The 25,670-nt window shown below is 38.1% G+C and overlaps 1 protein-coding gene across 16 annotated transcripts in view; it reads right to left on the bottom strand.

Annotated features, from left to right (window-relative positions):
• The window catches only part of CADPS2 (calcium dependent secretion activator 2), a 454,201-nt gene that overhangs the window by 260,562 nt on the left and 167,969 nt on the right, over positions 1-25,670 (bottom strand). For all 16 annotated transcript variants that reach the window (XR_012010532.1, XM_072783288.1, XM_072783294.1 and 13 more), the window contains 2 exons: positions 11,540-11,620; positions 5,104-5,340 (listed from right to left, as the gene is read on the bottom strand). Coding sequence is in view for 15 of the 16 variants with exons in the window: in XM_072783288.1 (XP_072639389.1) it covers positions 5,104-5,340; positions 11,540-11,620 (318 nt within the window). In the remaining variant the exon portion in view is untranslated. The remainder of the gene's footprint in view (positions 1-5,103; positions 5,341-11,539; positions 11,621-25,670) is intronic.

The raw sequence follows: 25,670 nt of genomic DNA, 5'->3' as shown, positions 1-25,670 counted from the left end.
CGATATCTTATCTTCTGTAGGATCTACCTGCATTCACGTAGGTAGAGAAAATAACACTTTGAGGAAGTATAGTATTGAAGGAATATCTCCTGCCAGCTTATGAAAGTAAGGCTGAAATCTCTAAATGTAAGCCCTACTGAATTGAGGTGTAAATGCAGATCCTTAAAGGTCAAGCAGAGGTAAAGCAGATTCACCCATGAAAATGGGGTGAATGCGCTAAAAGCAGTGCAGGTTGGTTTCACATTAAATGAAATACTATTTATGAATGGTGCACATCATCATCACAACTCGTGGTCAACAGTATGTGACATCATCAGAATTTTCTGCAGTTACTTACTTTAGATGACAATATTTATAAAATAATATTATAGAAAATGTGTATCTTATTATGAAATATGGAAAATAGGATTTGCCAATGAATATCTTACCACTAACTTGGCAAGGAAAAAAAAATGACTTTTCCATCCACTAAAGGTACATGCTAACTCAGTGTAGTGCACCAAGAATGGGCAGAAAGACTGATATGGTTTCTATATCTATAACTCCTGGAAAAATGGGAAACAAATATTTTTCAAGTGGGCTTTTCACATTCATATAAATAGCTATTGATTTTAAAATACTGTAACCTAATATTTTCACTGGGTGTACACATAAACAAGTTTTATTAAGTACTTTTTGTAATTTTTTTTTCTAATCAAAACTTGCATCTTCATTCCTAAGTTCTTGAAACTCATGAAATATATTCAATGGCATTTTTATAACACGCTCATTCACGTCTTCACTGACCTCATGGTATACTTGTACAAACAAGGCTAACAGCATTCACGCTATGCAGCTACCAAAACAGCCATTAGAAATATCATCCTATCATCATGTATTGATCATGTAATACATTATCAGAGTCACTGCACTTATCACTAAGTCGTGATATGAATCTTGAGGCCAAAGGTCTCAGAGAAGCCATCTCAAAACCTCTCTGCCTTCCACTCTTCAGCACAACAGAAGGGCTATGCTCGTAAATACAAACGGCTATTTTTTCTTAAAAATGAGAAACTAATCACCAAAAAAAGAAATGCCAACCTCAGAAGCATTTTCCTGCCTCAAGTGATTTTTGTCTTTTTATTGCACTGAGATGCATACCAGTATATGAGTTAAGAAAAGGACATAACAGAAAAGAGAGTAAGAACAAATGGAGAACAGTAATACCTCTCCTCACTGCTGTAATACACTCAAGGAAGTTAGAGAAAAGCACCTGGTCTTGTGGAGGGTAAGTAAAAGGAGGTATATAGTCTTAATAAATCAACTTGTAAATAAATAAATAAATAAATAAATAAATAAATAAATAAATAAATCAACTTGTTAGTCATTTTGAAACTCATTAAATCCTTATACAAATAAAATGAAGCAAAAGCTGAGGCAAATGAAATACATCAACCATATCAATGAAAAACGGATTCCACATGGACTTATTTAGCAACATGACCCAACTGACTTTCTTTTTAAAAATTTTATTTATTTATTCATGAGAGACACACAGAGAGAGAGAGGCAGAGACCCAGGCAGAGGGAGAAGCAGGCTCCCTGCAGGGAGCCCGATGTGGGACTTGATCCCGGGACCCTGGGGTCACGACCTGAGCCAAAAGCAGATGCTCAACCACTGAGCCACCCAGGCGTCTGACCCAAATGACTTCTTAGTAAAATCTTTTAAGGTCACTTGAAACATATGAAGCAACAGAACTGTGTACACATAATAAATGTAGAAATCTTTTGGTTCCTATTTGGGAACATGTTACTTGCACTGCATCTCTTCCTATCGTGTGCTCAACAGTCAAAGTGCAAGGGAGAAGAAGGGAAGCATCTGCTTACCACTATTCCTGTCACCTCCACCACAAGCTACTGTAAACAGGACCTCCTGAAACACACAACTTGTGAAACAGTTTTCTGTTCCAAAAAACAATACTCCCATCTGTGCTGGGAATGTTTTATTCTGCAGAACTGCCACTTTCAAAGGAAGTTAACTTCTGCTCTGAATCCATACATATAAATAAAACAACAAAATTCTACAGATCTGATTTCCAAAAGGAATTTTTTAAAAATGCAGCTAGTCTCAATCATTAATGACAAAGACAGCCCAGAATTCCATGGACCATCAGCTGACCTAATTTAGGCAATGGCTTCGACCAACTCCCCACAAAACTTGATTATGGAACCATGGAAAATAAAACCAGTCTGAATTCCATCTTGTCTTCCCCAATCTCTCTGTGACGGATATAATAAAGACAAAATATACAGAGTTATTATAGAAGCAGAAAGAAGGGAGGCGTGTACAAAATACAAATCTTGGTAGCATACTTCTGCACGCAGCATCATCCTGAGTTACACAGCGCTCGGCCACCTGCAGGTTTGTGAAAACGAAGCTGAGCGGTATTTGGAGACCTCATACTGCCAAAGAAGTTGTCTGCCAGCCTAACGCCAATGAAAACTGAAAATCAACTGCATCCGTGCCAGTGACACTGCTTCTCCTACAACACGCACACTCAGCTTCATAGATTAACAGCCGTCGTCCTCCTCTCTCTTGAATACTTAACGTACCGTTGGATGGCTTATGGTTCTGTGGGTTAGCTTCCCCCTTGCCTTACTATTCCCTCTGAAGGCTTCCTGAATAGAGAGACCTAAAAGTAATTGCTGCCTTTTTCTTTTTTGTAACTGCTGCTTTTTGGATATCAAAGTTCCCAGTTCAATCAATATTTATCAAGTCAAATATGCCAGGCAGTGTTTTAGGCTCTTGTGATACCTCAGTAAACAAGACGAGTGCTTGACTTCCTGTAGCTTACATGTTAATAGGATGCGCCAGGTAGTGAACAATAAACATAACAACTGAATTACATGTTAAGTGGTAAGAGCTGTGGCAAAAATTCAGCCGGACAAGAGAACAAACAGGGTACAGAGAGAGAAGAGAGCAGTCCGTGGCAGTCATAAAGAGGTGATAAAGTTCAGCAGTTTTTCAGATCTGCACGTACTCCTTAGACATCACTTCTTGAAAAACTTTACCCAAAAAAAAAAAAAAAAAAAAGAAAAGAAAAAGAAAAAGAAAAACTTTACCCACTGGATGCAGTCTAAGCCTGGCTGATGAAACGTGAGACCCTAAAACTGGATTAACTGCTTGCCTTCAGAACTTTCTGAGGTTGAGGAGCAAGGCTCGGATAACTGGCCAGGGGTAATTACTGGGTTTAACGGGGCGGAGATCGGAGGCCCTGGGGACGGCGGGGCCCTAGTCTATCCTCCCCCGGGTCCACAAGTGAACACTGTGTAGGCTGCACCAGGTATGACTTCATTTTGCTGTTGGACACACACTCCTATTCATAATCCTGGGGTACATCGTGGAAAACATCTCTGAGATGCTGTGCAAGGAAAATATCTGCCTTATACAGTCAGGGCAACAGAGGACCATCAAAACAGGGTTATAAACAGGCAGCTCCTCAGGCCATGCAAAATGGAGGTTTAACTCCTATTCTCCCCTTAACATGATTTTATTGTTAACTGAGCAGCCCTGTTTAATATACTGGCAATAAAGTATGGAATAATTCACAGTTTTACAAGCATGATTTTATTTTCAAAAGGAAAGGGAGTTCATAAAAGCCAGCTATTTACAACTTTTGTTTAAGAATTTTTAAACAGAGAAAAGAGAAGGTGTTCTGAATGATTTCCAGTTCTGCATGATAGGTTTACACATGATAAAAAATAATCTGCATTACAAATTATACTATAATCAAGTAACTGATTATATTTTGTACAAAGCCTTAAGAGGAAAAGAAAAGCAATGTGGCACTTTATATCTTGGTGAGTAGGAAAACAGACAGGAAGGAGAAGACAATTGTACAGGTAAGATACTGTGTAGTTTCCCATTAAATATCTCCTTAAGGTATTGAAGAGATTGAGGAGAAACCCAGTAATGGTAAAATCAGTAGGAAACCCCAGAAAAGAGTCTTGAGTCAGATGAAAACCTATTTCCAACTCTCAAAGTAAATTTAATCTATTAAACTACAAAGAAATCATTAGCCTGGCAGTTAAGAAAGAGAGAGGCAGCTGGCTTATCCTCAGGTCTGAATTTATCTTTGAGTTGAGTAAGCGCAGGAAAGAATCAAAGCACACATTTGCTTTTTCTGCCACAAACTAATAAGCAAGCCACGAGTAACAGGTATCAACAAAGAAATTTAAGATGGTACCTCCTGAGACTCCATGTACTTTCCTCGGTCCACCTATAAATTTAAATAGCAGTAGTGGGCTCCAGCAAAGGAAGATTTAACAATGCAAGGAAGGAATTGCAAGCTTTAGGTTTTGAGAGTGCTGTAAATTTAAGCTTGATACGGGAAGTATGTGTTGTGCTGTGTATAAAGGCATAACCACACACAGGGATCAGCCCAAACAGAAACATTAGCAACAAGAAAACAGTGCCATGGAAAACCTCAACGGGGGCTGTGGTAAGAGTCTGCATCAACATCTGCTTCCCAGTGAATGACCTGCATACGAAGGATAAAACTCTGCCGTCTTCGGGATCACAATTCTAAACGCATGACGTTGGTTCCTGTTCTTCATAGTAGGTAGTGTAGCTATCAGGAGACCGAACATCCTGGAAAGGAAGAACTGTCTACCTATCATCTATCTGCACCCAATATCGTGTTGCAAAGCTAGCCGGTGTGATTCGATTCTAGAAAAACACCATAGGTGAAGTAGATTGAAAACAAAGCAAACCAAAAGCCTGAAAGCAATTCCCAAATCACAGAGCATTCAATTATGTGTCTAACTCCTGGCTCCACCCAATGTGCTCTGGTGCTTACTTTATCCATGAACTTACATCAGCCCAGTGGGCATAAAGACAACTTGTCTCAAAACTTATTATTTGATCCTAGAACTGCTATTATGTTTAAAGCACAATTTGCATTGATTTGCATTCACAATCTGATTGTCTAGCAAATGAAGAATAATATGACTCCTTCAAAATAGATCACACTGCTTTTAAATTCAAAACTTTACCACGAAGGTCAGCACAGCTTATTTTGCAGTCCTGTTTATGCTGTCAGAGGCGTGGGGTGAAGTCACTTACCTCTAAGGTGAATGACAGCACCACGTCCGACTTCGACAGCTGAATCTCATTCTCATCGCCTATGTCCAAAAATGCAGAATTCTGTGAACGCTTTAACTTTTGTAATTTAAATTCTGGACCACCTTTTGAAACTGGAAGACTTTCCAAGTTGGCCATTAGTAGGTTCACCGAAGACCGCAACTCTTCTATATACATACTCTCCATTTCTTTTGCTATAAACTTGGGGAAGTTTCTTTCCTTGAAAACAAATTTTAAAATAACAATGTTACAAAAGTCATATTTCAATTCTATCATAGAAGGTTATACAATGTATAAGTCTGCTGTCTTAGAAATTGTGATGGTCAATATGAATGTGTCTACCCAATACTTGAGTCTCCAAGCTTTAAAATCATCAGGCTTCGGTAATTTTGATTATTTCTAAGAGTACCTTATATCTTTTTCAAAATAATTATGGTACAAAATGAGTAACATTTTCACGTTAACTTTATTTATTTTTTTAAATTTTTTAAAAAATTTATTTATGATAGTCACACACACAGAGAGAGAGGCAGAGACATAGGCAGAGGGAGAAGCAGGCTCCATGCACCGGGAGCCCGACGTGGGATTCGATCCCAGGTCTCCAGGATCGCGCCCTGGGCCAAAGGCAGGCGCCAAACCGCTGCGCCACCCAGGGATCCCCTAACTTTATTTTTGATAATGTACTTGTTAAGGAAAAACTGAAAACCTACATGGGAGAAAATTCGGGGTCTAGATACATCTTAATTAGCCACTGTTAACTTTGAAATGCTTGGGGTAAATTGGTTGGTAAGAAAAATGTTCAGCATACACTGCAGTACCTATTAGGAAACAAACATTTTATTCATCTTTCTTACCTCAGATATGTATTGTTAAGAGAATATCCTTTTTTATAAGCATTCAAATTAAAAACCACATAATAGCCATATAATGATATTTCTAAAATTAATTTTCACATCACACAAATATGACCAGACCCCTTATGACTATAAAATCAGTTTTCTAGTAAAGATTTAGAAAACTTTAAATTTAAAACAAAAGGCCAATTTATGAATAAAGTTGTACATAAAGAATAACTAGAAATTTAGATGACTGATTTCCTTTTTGCGTTAACTGACCATCGCCATTTGATCCTTAGATTCTGCAATCAGATGTCAGCTTCTTTCACTCAATGAAAAGGACGTTCCGAATACTTGTATTTTAAAAGATCGGCATATATGGCCAAACTGCCCTTCGAGAAGAGGACACCCATTTATATTCCTACAAACAGCAAAAGGAGGCTTCCTCTCGCTATTGGCTCCTTCTTAATCTTTGACAACCTGGCCTCAGCTCTTTCCCTTAAAAACGGGTGACAGCTCTACGAAGTACCACGTGACGTGGCGACAACCGTACAAGGCTGGCTGGGAATGCGAGCAGCCAGCCACCTTTCCACCAGTGGCGTACTGCTCTAGAAAGCTCCATGCCTTTCCAGCTCCCTGGACGTCATCCGAAGCGTAGCCTGAGGGATCCCCATCCTGGGACCAGAACCCATCCGTGCTGCTCTCGTCAGCCTGCACCCAGCCTCACTCGCTCACACCATTTGCTCAGGGGATGGAGAGCAACATCTGGCACCGCTTCGCAGATCACTCCCAGAGCCTCAGGCCACCTGTTTTTCCTCTTCACCCAAACATAACTGTCATCTATTTCTTTTAACATAATTTGCATATAATCAATATTAAAATTGCATATTTATTGTCACATAGTAATTAAGTAACCACATTCATACTTTTTTTTTTAACATTTTATTATTTATTCATAAGAGACACAGAGAGAGGCAGAGACACAGGCAGAGGGAGAAGCAGGCTCCCTGCAGGGAGCCTGATGCAGGACTCGATCCCAGGACCCCAGGGTCATGCCCTGGGCATACTTAACTTTCTTAAGGAAGATTCTTAAGTATCCTTTTAACATTCTTGTATAGTTTGAAGCAATATTCTAGAAGAGTGAGGAAATATATTCAACTATTCAGTTACAGAATACCTCGGCTATGAGGGAATGTTCTGGAATGGTTTCTCAGTACAGAAAAAAGAAGAAAAAAAAACAAGCAGAATAAGCTGTAAAAAGATTTTTAGGGATCCCTGGGGGGCTCAGCGGTTGAGCACCTGCCTTTGGCTCAGGGCGTGATCCCAGGGTCCCAGGATAAAGTCCTGCATCAGCTCCCTGCACAGAGCCTGTTCCTCCCTCTGCCTGTGTCTCTCTCTGTCTCTCTGTGTGTATCTCTCATGAATAAATAAATAAAATCTTAAAAAAAAGAAAATTTTTCTATGTATGCACTGACTTTAAAAGCTGTTATGAGAAGTATCCAAAACTCAGAAATAAGGCAAAAAAGGTGAAGGCCGGGTCCTTTCTATGTCTTACAGGGGCAAAAGGCATCCAAAGGTCATCTGAGGAAATACACTTAGTAACCTACTATTTATTGGTTTAAGGTACAAGACAGTGAGCTTATGCGTTACCTTACAGAATTTTGTCTGGAAGAGATTCATGTATGCCTGAGTTTAAAACCTTGTTGGAAATTGACCACTTTTATTTTTATTTTATTTTTTATTCTTTAAAAGATTTTATTTATTCATTCATGAGAGACACACAGAGAGAGAGAGAGAGAGAGGCTGAGACACAGGCAGAGGGAGAAGCAGGCTCCCTGCAGGAGCCCAACATGGGACACGATCCCGGGTCTCCAGGATCAGGCCCTGGGCTGAAGGTGGCACTAAACCCCTGAGCCACCTGGGCTGCCCAAGAAATTGACCACTTTTAGATCTCATCCATGAATCTTATTTTAACTTTGCCTAAAAACATCACTTTTGATATATACTCCTTGCGTTAGTTTTAACATGTAACTGGTTTGCTCATTCATTATGCACTGAATGAAATTACTGTGTGTTCATTTCGTATTTGCAGGATTCATAATTTTCCCTTTTAAAAAATTTTACTTTAGCAAAGCAAAAGAAAATCATGTTTGAAACTCTGGATGGCCAATTTTCTTTTTCTCAAATTTTTAAGGTGTCATCTTATGGAAAACTTAGCATTAGCAAAAACCCACTTTTTATTTAGCTTTAGTTATAAACACATCATTCACTATCATTTTTCAAGGAGCAGACAGTCACCAAAATTGACTGTCTTATCAACATTTTCCAACTTTTCAAGAAATACACTATCCTTGATTTTTTTTTTCTCTTTGGGGGAAAAGACAACTCTGTTTTAAAGCTCTGAGGTTTATTAATAGTATTTTATCAACTTTATTTAGCCGGCTTATGTCGTTTCTCTCTTGGAAACAAAAATCAACTGTACTTCAGGCAACCATACATGTTAAATTTAATCTTTTAAATTAGAACAGAATCAGAAGTGGGTTATTCTCTAGTTTAACTGTGAGTCTTTCTTATACACCAGGGTTTAAATGTTCTAATTTACTCGCTCATTAGAGGCCCTAAGACATCATACACATGAAAATGTTTGCTCCACAAAAAAATTCTCAGTATTCAAATCTAGTCCCTTTTTAAGTGCTCCTAATATTCCAGTAGATGAAGCCTGGGCCAGATTGGTAGGTGGAGGATGGGGACAGCTGTCAGATTCTAGAAATACTTTGAAGACAGATGCAAATAAATTTATCATGAGGCACGAGAAAAAGAAGGAGTCAGAGATGATTCAAGTTTCTTCTGGTGTAACGTTCAAGACAGTGCCTCCAGGAACTGGCCTACCCTGAGCACTTACCTGGCCGTGCTGAGCACCCTCCCCTTCTCCTACACTCCCAGTTCACCTTGCCTTTATTCTCCCAATAGCAAATGATCCCCTCCATAACTCAGTTACACGAACACTTACTGCTTATCGTGGGGCTCTTCAAATGCAAGCTGCACCAGGGCATGGCAGGAGTATGCTTGTCTGGCTTTAGCCCAAGACAACTACACGTTTGTCTGGATAAATCCCAGGTGCCTACCACGTTATGTTGCCTGGTTATTTTAGGAGGCCTTCAATAAGCACTTATCCCATGAATTTATGGATAGAAAAATTCAAGCTTCAGAAAGTTAAATAAACTTGCCTAATGTTCTATATCTAGGAAACAGCAGTCATGGATTTGCCTACAGATTTTTCCGGCCCAGTCCACATTTTTCCTGCTACTTTCTAATAATTATGGCATGGCAAAAGCATTAAAGCCAGTATTTCTATCCTTTGAAATAGATTTCTGCCCTGGGGTTTTGTTGTTGTTATATTGTGCTGTGAAGTATGGTAGGAGGTGATACCGATCACCAATGATTGTTAATGGACCATACTTCTGGATTTATCAGACTGAAGGCTCTGGAGTCGAAGACCAGGGTTTGAGGCCAGCCTCCACCATATTATTAGTTCCATAATCTTCAAGTCAGTAATCTTCCCTAAATCTCAGTCTCTTCATCTATACAGTGAACTCATTGTTCTCATCTCCACTTCTGGGTTCGTAAGATCATTGTAGAAATACAATGCAACAAGGTCAGTAAATTCCAATTAGCTTTATGAATATTTTATGACGGTGGCTTACAATTGGTGAAACTGAATCAGAAAGCAATTAAACATTAACAAAAGGCATCTTATTTTTGGTGGCTTTTTCTCCTTCCAATTCCATTGGCTTCACTGCTCTCTCTACACTTTTTTAAATGTATCAATGTCTGTAATGAAACCAGTGGGTGCTATCTGTGTGTGTGCTCACTGACCCTCTCCCTTTAAGCCCCGAGGTTATAAACCCACATTCTCCTCCCAAGCATAAACATGAGACACATAAGGCTCTCCCTCCTGTTTCATACCCCTCTAGAAATTCATCTACACTTCATTCTAAAGCATCACATCTCCAGCCAGGCCCCTAGAGAAGCAAATCCAACTCATGACCACATGCACAGGCTCAGTGTACCCATATCTACATACACTGAGGCAATCTACAAATGTGGACCACAGGTCCAGAGTCCTGCCCTGCAGAGTCTGGAACACCCCAGTCTCAGGTCTTCAAGAAAAGCTAATGTCTTTCCAGCCAGTTTTCCAATTCAGCTAAAGGTTTTGGGGGTTTTTCTCTATAAAGCTTCCAAATAGCCTTCACCTTCTTGATTTCCATCCTATGAACTCGACATTTGAATCTTCAAAATGATGTAGTACCTCTCCAGATATCCCGAGGATAGTAACGAGGCATGTTGCCCTTTTAACCACTGTCCGTTGTATGAATGCACCTCTTTAGCCCCTATTTACAGCATCCTATGTTTTCAAACATCTGGAGACTCCCTGTCGTCTGTCTCTGGCTTGGTTCTTACAACTTACTGTCACTTCTGCTACCCAAATTGTCTTAATTTTCTCAACTTCCCTGTTTATCTCCAACTTCTCAACAATTTCCCTACTTTTTAATAGACTTTTAGATAACACAGAATTAGCATTCTTAAAACTTACACATTATTCATAAATGCGTTTTTCTTTGCAAAAACAAAAACATTTCACTTGTTAAAATCAGCATGGGATGTATCTTCTTCTCAAGTGCTGGAAAAGTCCACTATCTTGATTTGGGAGGTGGTTAACACGGATCATGTACACATTCACTCACTGAGCTGTAAACTAAATATTTGTAGGTTTTACTGAGCACATTATACCTAAATCTTAAAGAAATGAAGAAAACTCCTCAATAGGGAGGATTCTTTGAAAAGATGGAGGATGCTAAAGGAAGAGTTTATCTCCAAATATTCAAAGTTTTGATTAGCAGAAGGGAAAAAAAGGAAAAACAAAACAAAACACCGTATTACAGATCTATTAGGAAAAACTAAGTTTTCTTTTACTATTAATAAATTAATACATCAATTTACTAAAGAATGATGCAGATAATGAAGTTTCTTATCCTCTAAGAAATCTTAAGTATTAAAAAAGAAATTAATGGTTTTTGTTTGAACTTACTCCTGTTACATAGAAACACAGCGATTGCATGAATAAAATCATATTGAACACACTACCTGTGAGACTCTTTTACTACAAACTTCAAGTTAGATTTTTCACCCATTCAAATATTAGTTGACTCCGCAACATGCCAAGCACCATGTTCAATATCTTGGACTCCGATTTTGCACGGACAATATTTCACTTCCCTGATTAGGTTACATTAAGCACAGTATTAAAATTCTTCTAAATCTGGCCTTTTGAGAAATTTAGGCATTGCTTTCATAATAATCTACTAAGTTACTGAATTTAAACATGTTCTGTGTATCAGGAAGGATATGTAAAACAGGTAATATGCTCCATTTATATACTATAAACTCAGATATTTGGGCCTAATAAGTATGCACACAGAGAAGAAGATGATAAACTGATACTATCTATACAGAACTTTTTCAGCTCACAGAAATAGGAGTAAAAAGAAAAGAGATACAGTTTGTCAAAGTTAATAATTTACCTTTGCCATTTTTTCTGCCAATTGCAAACGACCATCAAGTTCCCTTCTGATCTGGGCTGCTTGTTCATCTGCATTATCCAGCTTTAAGAAAGAAATAACACATATGTGATTACTTAATGACAGTGACCTACAGATTAAAGCAAAGACTTAAGGACTCAATTTTTGCTTTTAATAAATTCTCTCAGCTACCTATTGAGAACATAGAATGGCATTTAATTAGATTGGCAGTCCAATTAAATTTCTTAGGCACTTTTCATTTTGGTTTTGTTCACAAAAGAAGTTATTAAATTGCTAAGGTTAATTGCTCAGTTTACCCAAAATCTAATTATGAAAATTTCTTGTCCAACCTGTCCACAACAACTCTAAACCAGGAAGTCCTTGTTTCGTTGAAATTACATTAAATTGTCCTTAAGCTTATTCAGCCCATCCTTCTGTCTTTGTGAAGGTCAGTCCTAAATAGTTCTAGAGATAAATATCTTGTTTTGTGCTTTCAAATTTCCAGAGTGGTGAGATACTGAGTCATGCTTTACTTCTTTGTCCTTTCAAAAAATATTCCCTTCAAAAAAAAAAAATATTCCCTTCATTTTTATAACAAGTTGGTGCTAAACTGTGAAGCTACCATTTGATTGACAGATAAGAATTTCCAACCATTTAAATCTTCATATTCTCCTCATTCCAGTATCAATAGACTCACAATGCCAAGAAACTCTTCCACTCTCTTACAGATTGGCACCACATTAGAATTCCATTCTCCTGTGCTAAATTTGATTGAAAGCAAGAAAACTGTGCAATCATCATTTTTAAAGTTATTTACATGGAAAATGACTTTCACTTATCCAGTGAAATAATCCTTTTCTTATACAGTTTCTTTAAACTTTTCCTCATGATTCCCTTTTTCCCTAATTATCCACAATCCATTTCCTGTATTAGTTCATTATAAAATCTGCTAATTTGAGGCAGTCCTATGAGCCAGTGAGAGGCACTGGGTGAGCTACAGATACTCCTCTCGACTTTAATTCCTTCTCCTTTCCTACTTCCATCATTAAGAAACCTGGAACACACCACACAACTTCAGGTACACCTGAAGCCTGGATTAGTATTGAATACAACATTGAACACACAGGAGAATAAGGATTGACTTTTCTATTTGCTGAAGAACTACAAACTGACCAGATTACATTCCTTAAAGCAGCTTTAAAAAAAAAAAAAAAATGCCTGAAAAAGATGAGTAGGGTCAACGCAGGTCAACAGGATGGTGTTGTCAGGACACATATAAAGAGTCAAGAAAAGGGGAAGATGTTCCAGTAAGAGAGCACCAAGAGTTTGGAGGTGAGGTTGATAGTTGTGGAAATGATGGATACTGGGGGTGCAGGGGAAGGTTCATGGCAAATGGGGCTGGAAAGAGGCTAGCTACTTCATAAACACTCTTCACAGCCATGTTGGAGAGTCTGGAGTCGGTTCCTCAACCACAGCGATTCCTGGAAAAATTTTAAACGGGATTTTAGAAAGAACACAATGTCTCTAGCACAAACAACAGCTTAGGGGGACATAGGAAGTCTGATATTACTCTTTAAAGAAACAGATCTGCTGTTATCTTCCTAGAAAAATGTTTCCAGGTAGATTTAAGAAATTAAATTCATTTCAAAACAAGTTTAAAAATAGTCAAGATTTTTTTTAAAAAAGATTTGAGGGTGAGCTAGTAGCATGCATGAGCGAGGGTGTGGGGAGAGGGCTCCATCCTGGGACCCTGGGTTCAAGACCTGAGCCCAAGGCAGATGTTTAACCAACTATGCTATCCAGCTGCCCCCAGTCAAAATTTTCTTAAACTAAACTGCTGGTAAGTAATTTTCTATGTCATCTATAGAACAAATGCAATTTCATTAATAGGATGCAAAGTCAAAGAAACAAAGTTTCTCTTCACTGTGCCCAACGTCAAAATGATTTACACTAAAAACTAATAAAATGGTTAAAAAATGTGTAGCATGTCTGCTCTAGGAAACTGAAATCAAGGTCCTAAAAGCAAAAATTATGTGTAAGAGCTTGTAACTACAATATTTCAAATGGAATAAGGAATATGTTCTCATATTTGCTTAAATTCTGATAAATATCTTTCCATAGAAAAATTAAAATGGTTACTTGCATGTAAAGAGTTCTAATTTCACCAAGGAATAATATTTAACATCTTCAAATAAAAGGTCATAGTTGTTCAAACTTCACAAAATACTATTTAACATCTTCAGATATTTCTATCTTTGTATTAACAGCTCTTAATTTTGAGTGAAATTATTTGACTTACTCCTGGGTTTTGCAAGTATTTTCTTTATAAGAGACAGTTTTCTACTATTTCTAAAAAATATTAATACCCTAACTGCATTTGTCTGAAAAAATGTAGGCAGAGAAAAACAGAGCATTGCTCTACCAAATGACCTTTTAATAGCCTTCTCTTAAAATTGTCAGAGATTAAAAGCTTACTAATTTTGGTGACTACTGGTGTCATTCTGTGAAACCAGAACTGCATACTTCCAAACACATTACAAAAAAAAGGAAGAGCTAATATAGTAAAGACAACGAATTTCTTTTATCTTTCTGTCATGTAACACTAGATAGAATTGAAAGAAGTAAATCAGTTAACTTTTTTTTACATGTAAAAATATTAATGTTTCATTTATTTGGGGGGGGATTTATTTATTATTTTAGAGAGACTATGTGTGTACATAAATAAGCAGTAGAGGAAGAAGAGGGAGAGAGAATCTCCATCAGATTCCACTGAGCACAGAGCTGGACACAGGGCTCAATGTCAGGACCCTGAGCATCGCCACCTGAGCCGAAACCAAGAGTAGACACTTAATCCATGACACCACTCGGGCACCCCTTATTTTCCTGAGCATTTATTACTTTTTTTTAAATTAACTGAAAGCTTAAGATGATTTCATTTCCTTAAAAGGTGATGTGTCAATGGCAATTAGTTTCATGTGCAGTTATAAGGAATCGTGCCCGTTATACACTGCTAGTCTCCTCCAATGGCAGCATCTTAACAAAAGCTGTCCTATTAGATCACAACCAGGATACAGACTTGGATATAATTAGCCATCTTACCCAGATTTTCTCGGTTTTATGCTTACTCATTTGTATTAACCTATCATTTATCTAAATTCATATATTCACCACTATCGTCAAAGAGGTGAGCATGAGCATATGTGAGTGAGGGGAGGGACAGAGGGAGAGAGTCATCAGGCACACTCCCCACTGAGCACGAAGCCCAACGACGCGGGACCTTGAGGTCATGACCCATGCCTAAACCAAGAGTGGGATGCCCAACCAACTGAGCCACCCAGGTGCCCCCAACAGTGCAGTTTCAATACTCTATGTTGCTCTTTTATAACCACATCCACCTCCCTTCAGCCAATCCTCAGTTGATTAGTTTTATTAATAATGTACTGCTTTTCACGATGTTTAAAAATAAATTCTAATAAGGCAAATGGATTTTCTTCTAATTTCCATTATGAAACTGGAGATGTGCACCCATGGGAGGTTAACGTTTGTAAATATTGGATGGGGGCCTCGAACTTTTAATCCACATGTTACCACAGGGGTGATTTCCTCAAAGTACATGGCCACAAGCAGCATCTACTCATTGACAATGCATCTATAGCTCCAACCCTTCACAAAATGTTGAGTTACATTTCCAACTGCTTATCACTGTTTTAATTTCCATGAAAATTAACAAGCCCCAAAATGCAATCCTGACTTCTAGCTCCCCAATCATTCCTTCCATGAATAATGCCATGTCCTATAAATAGCACATCTATTCAACCCAGCTGCCCAAGACCAAAACCTAGGTGTCATATTGAACCTTTCTTATCCCTCACAGCCCATATCCAACCAATCCACAGTCATGTGAAGCCTAGATCACATTATTTAAGTTGAATAGAATTCAGGTACTCTGATGTCTCAGGCAGGGCTCTACTTTTTTTGTGGTGGAGGGTTTTCCTGACCACTTCAAGCATATCTCTTTCCACAAGAACAGCTGTACATAAGATTATGGTGAAAATAATGCTTTTTCTTTTCTGAACTCTCCAGAAAACTTGGGTTTTTACACCAGTTTCTCCACCTCGAAAGAAAGAAAGAAAGAAAGAAAGAAAGAAAGAAAGAAAGAAAGAAAGAGAAAGAAAGAAAGAAAAGAAAGAAAGAAAAGAAAGAGAGAGAAAGAGAAAAGAAAAGAAGAAAAGCTTAGACAGATGGTTTATAGATGTGAGACATCAGATTTTAAAATGCTGGGTAACACATCTGTCTCTAGTACTTGGGTTATAAGATAAAGAAAATGGGATAAGTGGACTCTAGAGTTCATGGCAGGGTCCAGACACAAGCATCACTCTATGAGGACAACTTCATTTTTAATTTCATTTTCTTTTAATTCTTGATTTCAACACTTTGTGACAATATATTACTTACCTCACAGATGTCCTTTCCTGGATTAGAATATTTTCCAGGTCTTATAAAGAGAGTCATTCAACCCTGACCATAACAGATGCCCAAATGTATCTTTATTCTCTGCAATGCCCCTAGTACCTATTACATAGAGAATTTTTAATTATCAATGGAAAATTATCAATTTCAATTACCACTTCAAAATAAATTACCACTTCAATTATCAAGGTATTTTTCTGGACTGGCAAATATTTAGTACAGAAAATGTACTTTTATTTTCCTCCTGTTCATTACAAAGGAAGTATTGTTTCCATATTCAGAATCCTCTGTCACAGAATACTTTTCAGGTCTTTTTAAAAAGAATCAATCAATGGCCAGGACCATAACAGGTTCCCAAAGGTATCTTTATTCTCTGCAATTCCTCTAGTATCTATTACGCAAAGGATTTTCAATTATCAATTGAAAATTAAAAATTTAAATAACCACTTCAAAATTGATTACCATATTCAAAAATCAATGGCCACTTCAATGATGAAAATATTTCACTGCCTTGACAAATATTTAATACAGTAATATACTTTTATTTTCCTCCTGTTCTTTACACAAGGATTATATGGTTTCCACATTTAAAATTCTCTAGGCTAGGGAATTCTTAACCTGGACCTTTGGGAGTCTGAATCACTCAAGTTGTGAGCAACATTTTGTAGAGTTACGCATTTTTTCCTTTGAGGAATGGTTTGAATTTCATAGCTCAAAGGAGTGCCAACTCCCTAACTCAAAAGAGGTAAAGAACCCTGCTATAGGGAAATTTTCAAGAAGCCTCTATTTCTTCTAGAAGAGGCTATGGGTCTCTTAAAACATAAACCATGGAAGGAGGTCACCTCAGACCTGCACATCATCAACTTTACCCCTTACAGAGATTCATTAAATTTTTGTAAAGGGACACTTAGGCTCTCAACAGTGTTGGCAATGGTCCACAGTTACTCTATTTATTCTTTCTTACACCTACCACACAGCAATCACTGTGAAGGCTCTTCAGTAGCTACAAAAGTAGGGACATTCCAGGAGCTCATACTGTATATCAAAAATAGTGAAAACAGTACACAAAGCAGGATATAATTGCCACAAGAAAGCTACTGATCAAGTGCTGTAAGAACTTAGCGATAGAAGACATGTGCAGTTATAAGGTATTGTGTTTCTTTTGTGTTTCCTGGTTGGTTGGCAACAGGATGGATTTGCAAAAATGGAAATACTAAAAAAAAAAAAAAAAAAAAAATGGACTTAGAGAAAATGCTGACCTGATGCAGCAGTCTACAGGTCTTCACTTGCAAATCTCCAACGCTAGACTTTCCTTGCCACATTCCTCTCATTTCATTGGAAACAAACTCCATCAGGCCGCAGGGATCAACAAATTTCCCTTTGCAGAAGGCCTCAGGAAGACCCAAAGCCTGTGTAGAGCCCAACCTTCTCACAGCTATGAAAATTTTAAACAGCATAAAAATAACTTTACTAAGTTTCACCCCACACCTCCATTTAACTTGTGATATCATTCTTCCAATGCTTTAAAAACTACAAATATCAAATACTTGAATTCATTAAATTTGCTCATATCTTAAAAAAAAAGATCATTTATAAAAAGCACTTTTCACAGCACTGTTTAGCATCATTACCCTCTCTCATTAATCTATTCTCTAGAACCAGGATAACTATATTAACATTGTCAATCACTAAAAAAAGGAATTAATAGCTGTTTTTCCATAATGACGCCTTCATATGTGCCGACCCTACTCAACTATGTCCTCCTTTCTCCCACTGAAGAAATTAGTTTTTTCTCTGATATCATTCTCCAATTATGGCATACCTCTTTTCAAACACATTATATCCTGTTATTTTCTTGTAATATTCATCTTTATTCTTTAGTATGAAAAATGAAAATAGACTAGGATTTGTTATATAAACTTAGTGTTTTCCCTGAGATTAATTGATATGCTGGTCCACTGTATTTATATTATCTATAAATCTAGTTACTTACAGATAATATATCATGAGAAGTAACTGGCACAAACCTAACACTGACTGCAAAAGAACACTCCAACCAACCCATTATCATATAGCTTTCTAGTGGCCCAGTGTTGGACCAAATATATATGGATTTTGCAAGAGAACGTAAAACCACTGATCAAAAGCTTTAAGTGTTAAATTTACTTCATCAGTAAGTTGTGTTAATTCTCTACTTTATTACTCGAACCACACTTTATCATAAAAATAGAGCCTAACTCTACCCTACTAGCTCTGATGATCTCTGCTCTGTTTTCTGTGCTGCCTCCCCACTCCACATGCCTACACACACACACACACACACACACACACACACCCTTGGCTATTCTGGACATCAGAATATCTCCAGCCATTTCTCAAAACAGTGTCATAAGTCCATACATACCACTAGTCTTCCTCTTGAGTTCCAGCTCTCCAACTGAAGGCAAGGCCTTTCCTTTCAGGTACCCACAATGCCCTCAAGCTAAAAGTGAACCTGTTCTTTATCATCCTCTCTTCAGCAAGGCTCTCTACTTCTACATATCATTCCTACTACCCTAGATCAGGCTACAATCTCAGAGAAGGGAGGGAGGAAAGGAAAAAGAAAGGAGATGAGGGATTAAATTAGCATGTGAATACGAATAAAAGGAATGATACCTGAGCACCTTAGCCTAGTATTCAGGCCCTCCCAAATTTTATTCCATTGTCTTGGATAATTCCATATTCATACAAATTAGTTTTGTTCAATGTTTACAAAGATGTTACATTTTCCCAGTCATGCATTTTGCTTGTGTTTCTTTTGCCTAGAACATTCTTAACCTAACCTTTATTGTCTCGATCAATCACAATCTGAAATTACCTACCCAATCCTTTAATAATAAAGCAGGTACTATCTGATGATCTTTTATAGTTTCCTTTTATTGCTAAACTTCAGATTATTTATGACCTCTACTTCAAATTGCAGTATATGTTCTTTGTCAGTTCACCCTACGCCATTGAAGAAGAGTAAAACAAATCCATCTCCAATGGTGGAATTCACATAACTGGTCTCAGTTTTAATCTAAATCTAAAGAATTAAAAAGTCCTTTGACCCTAACAACCCTTCCAAGCTGACTCATCTTCTGTGAGCCAATCTCCCTCAGAAAAACGAAATCCGATCCCTCCTTTTTTTTTCTTGATCAAGAAAATGAGCCAACAACACTGTAACAAACTTTTTGTAGTTTCGTGCAACAGCAGGAATAAGAAAATGAAGTTATTCCCATACCCTCAAGGGAAACACACTGCATATATGATGTTCAGGTAACATTACATCTGCTAGAGGCAGAGTATTTAAAGAATTCCCTTATTATATACTCCAGATTATATATAAAAAAAAACCTGACTCAGAAATTGCAGTTTGGCCACAATCCTTGTAGAACAATTCTAACAGTATTTTTTAAATTTTAAATATTTTATTTATTTATTCATGAGATACACAGAGAGAGGAAGAGACACAGAGGGAGAAGCAGGCTCCCTGTGGGAGCCTGATGTGGGACTCAATTCCAGGACCCCGGAGTCACACCCTGAGCCAAAGGCAGATGCTCAACCGCTGAGCCACCCAGGCGTCCCAATTCTAACAGTCTTAAAAATGCATTTCCCAGAAGGAAGAAGGAACATACTTATCTCAATATAATAAACCAGCCCACAGCTAACATCACTCTCAGTGGTGAAAGGTTAAAAGCTTTCTAAGATCAGGAATAACAACACAAGAGTGCCTACCCTCAGCATCCCTATTCAAGATAATACTAAAAGTCCTAGCTAGAGCAACCATGCAAGAAAAAGAAAAGGTATCAGAACTACAAAGAAGTAAAATGGTCTATTTATAGAGAAAATGGTTCATGTTCAGAAAATCCTGATGACGCAAACAAAAAACTTTTAGATTTAATCAATGAATTCAGTAATTATAGGATACAAAATTAGTATACAAAAACCAGTAGCATGTCTATACACTAACAATAAATTTTCTGAAAAAGAAATAATACACCATTAACAATAGCATCAAAAACAATAAAATGTTTAGGCAAAAATTTTACTAAAAAGATGAAAGATCACTACTCTGAAAACTACAAGGCATTGATAGATAAAAGAAATCAAGAAAACCTATAAATGGAAAGGTATCCTGTGTTCATGGACTGGAAGACCCTATCAAATTACAATGGCATTTATTTTTTACAGAAGTAGAAAAAACACGTGAAATGTATATGGAACCACAAAAGACCCTGAAAAGTCAAAGAAATCCTGATAAATAACAGAAGCAGGAGCCATCACACTTCCTGATTTCAAGCTATACTATAGAGCTATAGTCATCCACAAACAGTATGGTATTATCATAACAACATACACAAAGACACATGGAACAGATGTGAGAACCCAGAAATAAACCCAACTATGTACATTCAACTACTATTTGACAAGAGAGGGCAGCCTGGGGGGCCCAGCAGTTTAGCGCCGCCGTCAGCCCAGGGCGTGACCCTGGAGACCCAGGATTGAGTTCTGCATCGGGCACCCTGCATGGAGCCTGCTTCTTCCTCTGCCTGTGTCTCTGCCTCTCTCACTGTGTCTTTTGTGAATACATAAATAAAATCTTTAAAAATAAAAAAATAATATTTGACAAGGGAGTCAAGAATACTCAATGGAAAAGAGACAATCTCTTTAATAAATGACACTAGAATAATTAGATATTCACGTGTAAGAGAATGAAACTAGACCTATATCTTACACCCCTCACAAAATTTAACTAAAGGTGGGTTAAAGACTTAAATATAAGACCTGAAACCATGAAAATCCTAGTAGAAAACACAGAAATAAAAGCTCCTTGACCTGGGTCTTAGTAATGTTTTTTTTTGGAAAAGCAACTAAATCAAATACAAACAAGTAGAACTATATATATCACACTAAAAAGCTTCTGCTCAGCAAAAGAAACCATCAACAACCTGAAAAGAAAATCTATGGAATGAAGAAATATTTTCAAAATACACAACTGTTAAGAGGTTAATACACAATATATATAAAGAATTCATATAAACCAAAAGCAAAAAAAAAAAAAAAATCCCGTATTTTAAAAATGAACAAAGGACTTGAATAGATATGAAAAGGTGCTCAACTTCACAAGTCATTAAGGAAATGTGAATTAAAACTACAAAAATATCACCTTACTCCTATACAGTGGTCATCATCAAAATGACAAGAGATAACAAATGTTGGTGTGAATGTGGAGAAAAGGAAACCTGTGTGCACTGTTAGGGGGACTATAAATTGGTGCAGTCACTATGGAAAACAGTATGGAAGATCCTCAAAAAATTAAAGATAGAACCACCATATGGTCAGCAATTCTACTTCAGGGAATATATCCAAAGGAAATGAAAACACAAATTTGAAAAGATATCTGCACCCCCATGCTCATAATTTACAACAGCCAGGACATGGAAACAACATAAATGTCCACTGATGATGAATGGATAAAGAAATTGTGGTGCATATATACACTGGGATACTATTCACCCATAAAAAGAGGAAATCCTATCATTTGTGACAGTAAGTATGGAACTTGGAGGCATTATATGCTAAGTAGAATAAGGCAAAGAAAGATAAATACTGTATGATCTCACTTATGTGTATAATCTAAAAAACATTTTTTTTCATAGTTAAAAAAAAAAACAAAACTCCCAGAAAGGGATCAGACTTGTGGTTACCAAAGGCAGGCAGGGGAAAGTGAGGGAAAAATAGAGGAAGGTGGCCACAAAGTACAAACTTCCAGGCCGAAGATAAATAAGCACCAGGGATGTAATGTGCAGCCTGAGGATACGGTAATGCTGCAGAATAGATGGGAAAAGTTGTTAAAAGAGTTCTCATCACAAGGAAGTAATTGTGTTCTTTATTGTACGTACATGAGAAGATGGAGGCTCCTAAACCTATGTGGTAATCACTTTACAACCTAAGTAAATCAAACTGTCATGCTGTATGTTTTAAACTTATATAGAGATATGGGTCGATTATTTTTCAATAGAAGTGGGGGGGGAAAGTGTATTTCCCAAACCACACTTTCACTTGAATCCTAAAAAGTAGGGAAAAGATGAATAAGTTAATTAGATATAAAATTATTCTATGTGAACTAAACTATATTAAATAATCAATCAAAATGTTCAAAACCAAGGCTAAGAATTTAGCCTCAAACATAAAAACCATGGGACTTCAGTGGCCTGAAGACAATGTATGCATATTCTCTAAAATGGTAGATGGCAAATTTTTTAATCATCATGAAATCTTTCCTATTTCATTTGATATTAACATTTTATCTCCTGGGAGATAAAAGTAATGAACTAATAATACTTTCAAGCAACTACTTACTAACTATACTCACCTCAATAAAATAGCTGAGTATACATTCACATTAATAATTAAATAAGGCTGAAATTGAGAGAGTTTAGCATTAGGTTAACACAGTATGAGGAATATTAAGGAACTTTGTCAGAGCACATGAGAACTCTTGCCTCACCGAGGCTAAGACTATCTTTACACAGCACCTACTACATGTAAGGGACTGTCCTACATGTTTTTATAAACACGATGGCATTTAAGCCTCAGAGAAACCCTACAGGATAGGTCATAACTTTATCCCATTCCAGCGATGGGAAATCTGAAGCACAGATTGCTTTAAGCAATTTTCCCAGGTCAAGGTCACACAGTTAATATGGGGCTAGGCAATCTGAGTGCAGGATTCAAATTAACTGCATCACATCATTCCCAATGTCACACACTCAGTTTCCATTCTTTTGGTCAGTTACTATCTAGAAGTACCCACAACAGGAAACACATTAAACAATACTGTCAAATTAATGGCACAAAGATTAATACCCTGTACTCAAGCCATGACAATGAAGTAGAAGAATTTATTATATATAAATATAATACAAAGTAGAAATATAATAGGCCTTTGGGTACTGATAAGTAATTGTAAATTCTTCCCTTTTTTCCTCCTCCCCCAATATTCAAGAAAAAAGACTGGGGGCAGGAGCAGGGAAACATTTGTGGAAGTGGAATTTCTCTTGGGTCTTGAAGGAAGAAGGGGAGTCCCAAGTGAGGAGAATACCCTGAGACAAAATTAAAATCCAAGGGAATACAGGGAGTGATTCAGTTTACACGGAATATGGGATGGGGTATGTAAGGAATTGCTAAGTGGGAGAGAACATAAGCCAGGCAGGTGGGCCAGATGGAACACTAAGAGGTATGAACTTCATTCTGTTGACAGACAGAAGGCACTTTTTTTCTATTCAAAGTTGGGTCATGATGAGAACTGGATGGTGCTCCAATAATATTGACCTGGCAACAAAAATATGTAGGGATGGAAGGGGGAAGCAGTTGAGAGATGACCGCCATGCCCATAGGGGAGGTACTGATGTCTTGAGCTACGGCGATGCCCATGGAAATGAAAGAGATGATGCAGTATTGTGGAGAAACAGCAGGGCAGGTAACTGGGCTGGAAGACAGAAAAGGACTGATGGTTATGAGTCAGAAGGCTGAACACAAACGGAAGGAGAACCACATGGAGGATGAGAAAAATGGCATTTTGAACCTATTGTGTCTGAGGACTTTGAGGCTCATCAGTTGGCCCTGGGCTCCACTGAGACAGCATGGAAAGAGAGGGCTGACCTCAGTGAGAAGGGTAAAAGGTGGAGCTGCTCAAAATACACAGAGTGAGGTGGTTTTTTTAATCACTGCAGTATTTTTCCAGGGATCTAACTTAGTACAACAATCATGGTAGCATCTCCTTTCTCAAAACAGGGCGGAGAACCTATCTATATTTTTCAAACACTATTGCTGCTCTTGGCACCAAACCGTATACAAAGTCACAACCCTCTGATGAGGATTCAGACTGAAACGTAAGCCTTATTAATCTGGAGAGCTTTGCATCAGAATCATGGAAACACTCACAAATAGAAAATGACATCATTTTAAACAGTGAACAATCATAAAGGCCTTTCTAGAAGTTTGTAACAAATAGCCAGAATCAATCAGTGCCAGCCATTACAGAAGGAAAATCTTACTAAGATAACGATCAGCTGGCCCTGCTCTAACATGATTAGGGTAAATGGAAATTTTTTTATAGTCTAAAGCAAAGAGGATTTAGGATATTATGAACTTGATAATCAGCTCAAAGCATTAAATATCACCGGGTACTCTTTGTGAGAATGTGTCAATCCCTTCTCCTCAGCCTTTTCAAACTGCTTTTTCTAAAAGTGAATTACAAAAACAGAGAAGTTGGTGTAACCGTCTACCAAAAGAAACAGGTGATACGTTTTCTGGGCCACTCATTTCTAAAAGTCAAAGGAAAAAAAAAAGAAGAAAGTCTGATGCTATAAGCTCGGCACCACAGTAAGCACCCAATAAATTTAATAAAATGATTCAAAGTACTATATAGAAGGGATTCCTTGAATGTATATTGTTCTTTGCTCTGGTTGATCCCCTAGAGATTTTCCTGTTAATTCTGTTTTCTTACCTTCCTGGTTCTACTCTTCACGGACTCCAGGACCACTGCTGTCACCTTGCCCGACCTCTGAGCAGCATGTGGCATAAACACCCTCCTCTGACATGTCTCCTCTTGGCTTCCCTGACGCCACACTCTGGTTTTTCTCCTGCCTCACTGGCTCTGTCCCTTCTGTGCAGCCTCTAAATCCTGGTGTCCATGGGACTCTGTCCTGGATCCTGTATCTTCCTGATCTCCAGACTCTCCTAAAATGATCTCCAGACTCTCCCCAGGCTTCAAATACTAACTTTCTCTAAATGATTCCAAATCTGTATGCCCAACCCTGACGACTCATTGGAATTTCAGATTTGCATACTCTACCACCACCTGCCATTTCCACATGGACATTCAGTATTTTCAGCGTGTACAAAACAGAATGCCTGATTTCTCCCCCACCCTTCTCCGTCCCAAAATGTTGTTCCTTGAGGACAGGGAATGCCACATATTGAAAGCCTAAAACAATAGGACTATGATGAAAGAACACCCTCATCCAGATGCCCCATCAGACCACAGTTAACAAATGCTGCATCATATATCCAGTAACAAATGGAAAGACAGCTATTAAAGCATACTATGTTTTCCATAAAAAGAGAGGGAGAGGGCTAGGCCATATTACTCAAAGTTCTAGAAAATGTTGGTCTACAGACCCACATGGACTCTCAGTCTCTGCCTGAGTTCGCAGACTTCCGTCTTTGACCCTGTCCAGACAAGCGGGTGTTCCAGTGCTCTGACCCAAGACAAGGTCCCCAGGTGCGGAGGGAGCCCAGCAGGATTCTGAGGCATGGATCCAAGAGGATGTGAAGGCAGACTCCGAGGTCGAATCCAGTAGTGTAGGAACTTTACAGGCAATGGAGAAACAAGACAGGACCACGGGTGGGGCGAGGAGCAGGGCCTAGAGATCACCTGAAGGGCTAACATGCAAGTCCTGAGCCACCCGTGTTTCAGTAATGCTGGGTCGTGCCCCAGGGTGGGCAAGGCAGGGTACCGGCGATGGACAGTCTATCCTGCAGGCCCCAGAGAGGAGCCCCCAGAATCCCAACCTGTTCCGGTCCTGTCAGTGCGGACAGCCTACCATGCTCCCTCGTCACAGTTCCCTCCAAGCTC

The sequence above is a fragment of the Canis lupus genome, chromosome 18, assembly GCF_048164855.1.
Source record: "Canis lupus baileyi chromosome 18, mCanLup2.hap1, whole genome shotgun sequence".
NCBI classification, from domain to species: Eukaryota; Metazoa; Chordata; class Mammalia; order Carnivora; family Canidae; genus Canis; species Canis lupus.
This window is presented reverse-complemented; position numbering and strand designations above follow the sequence as displayed.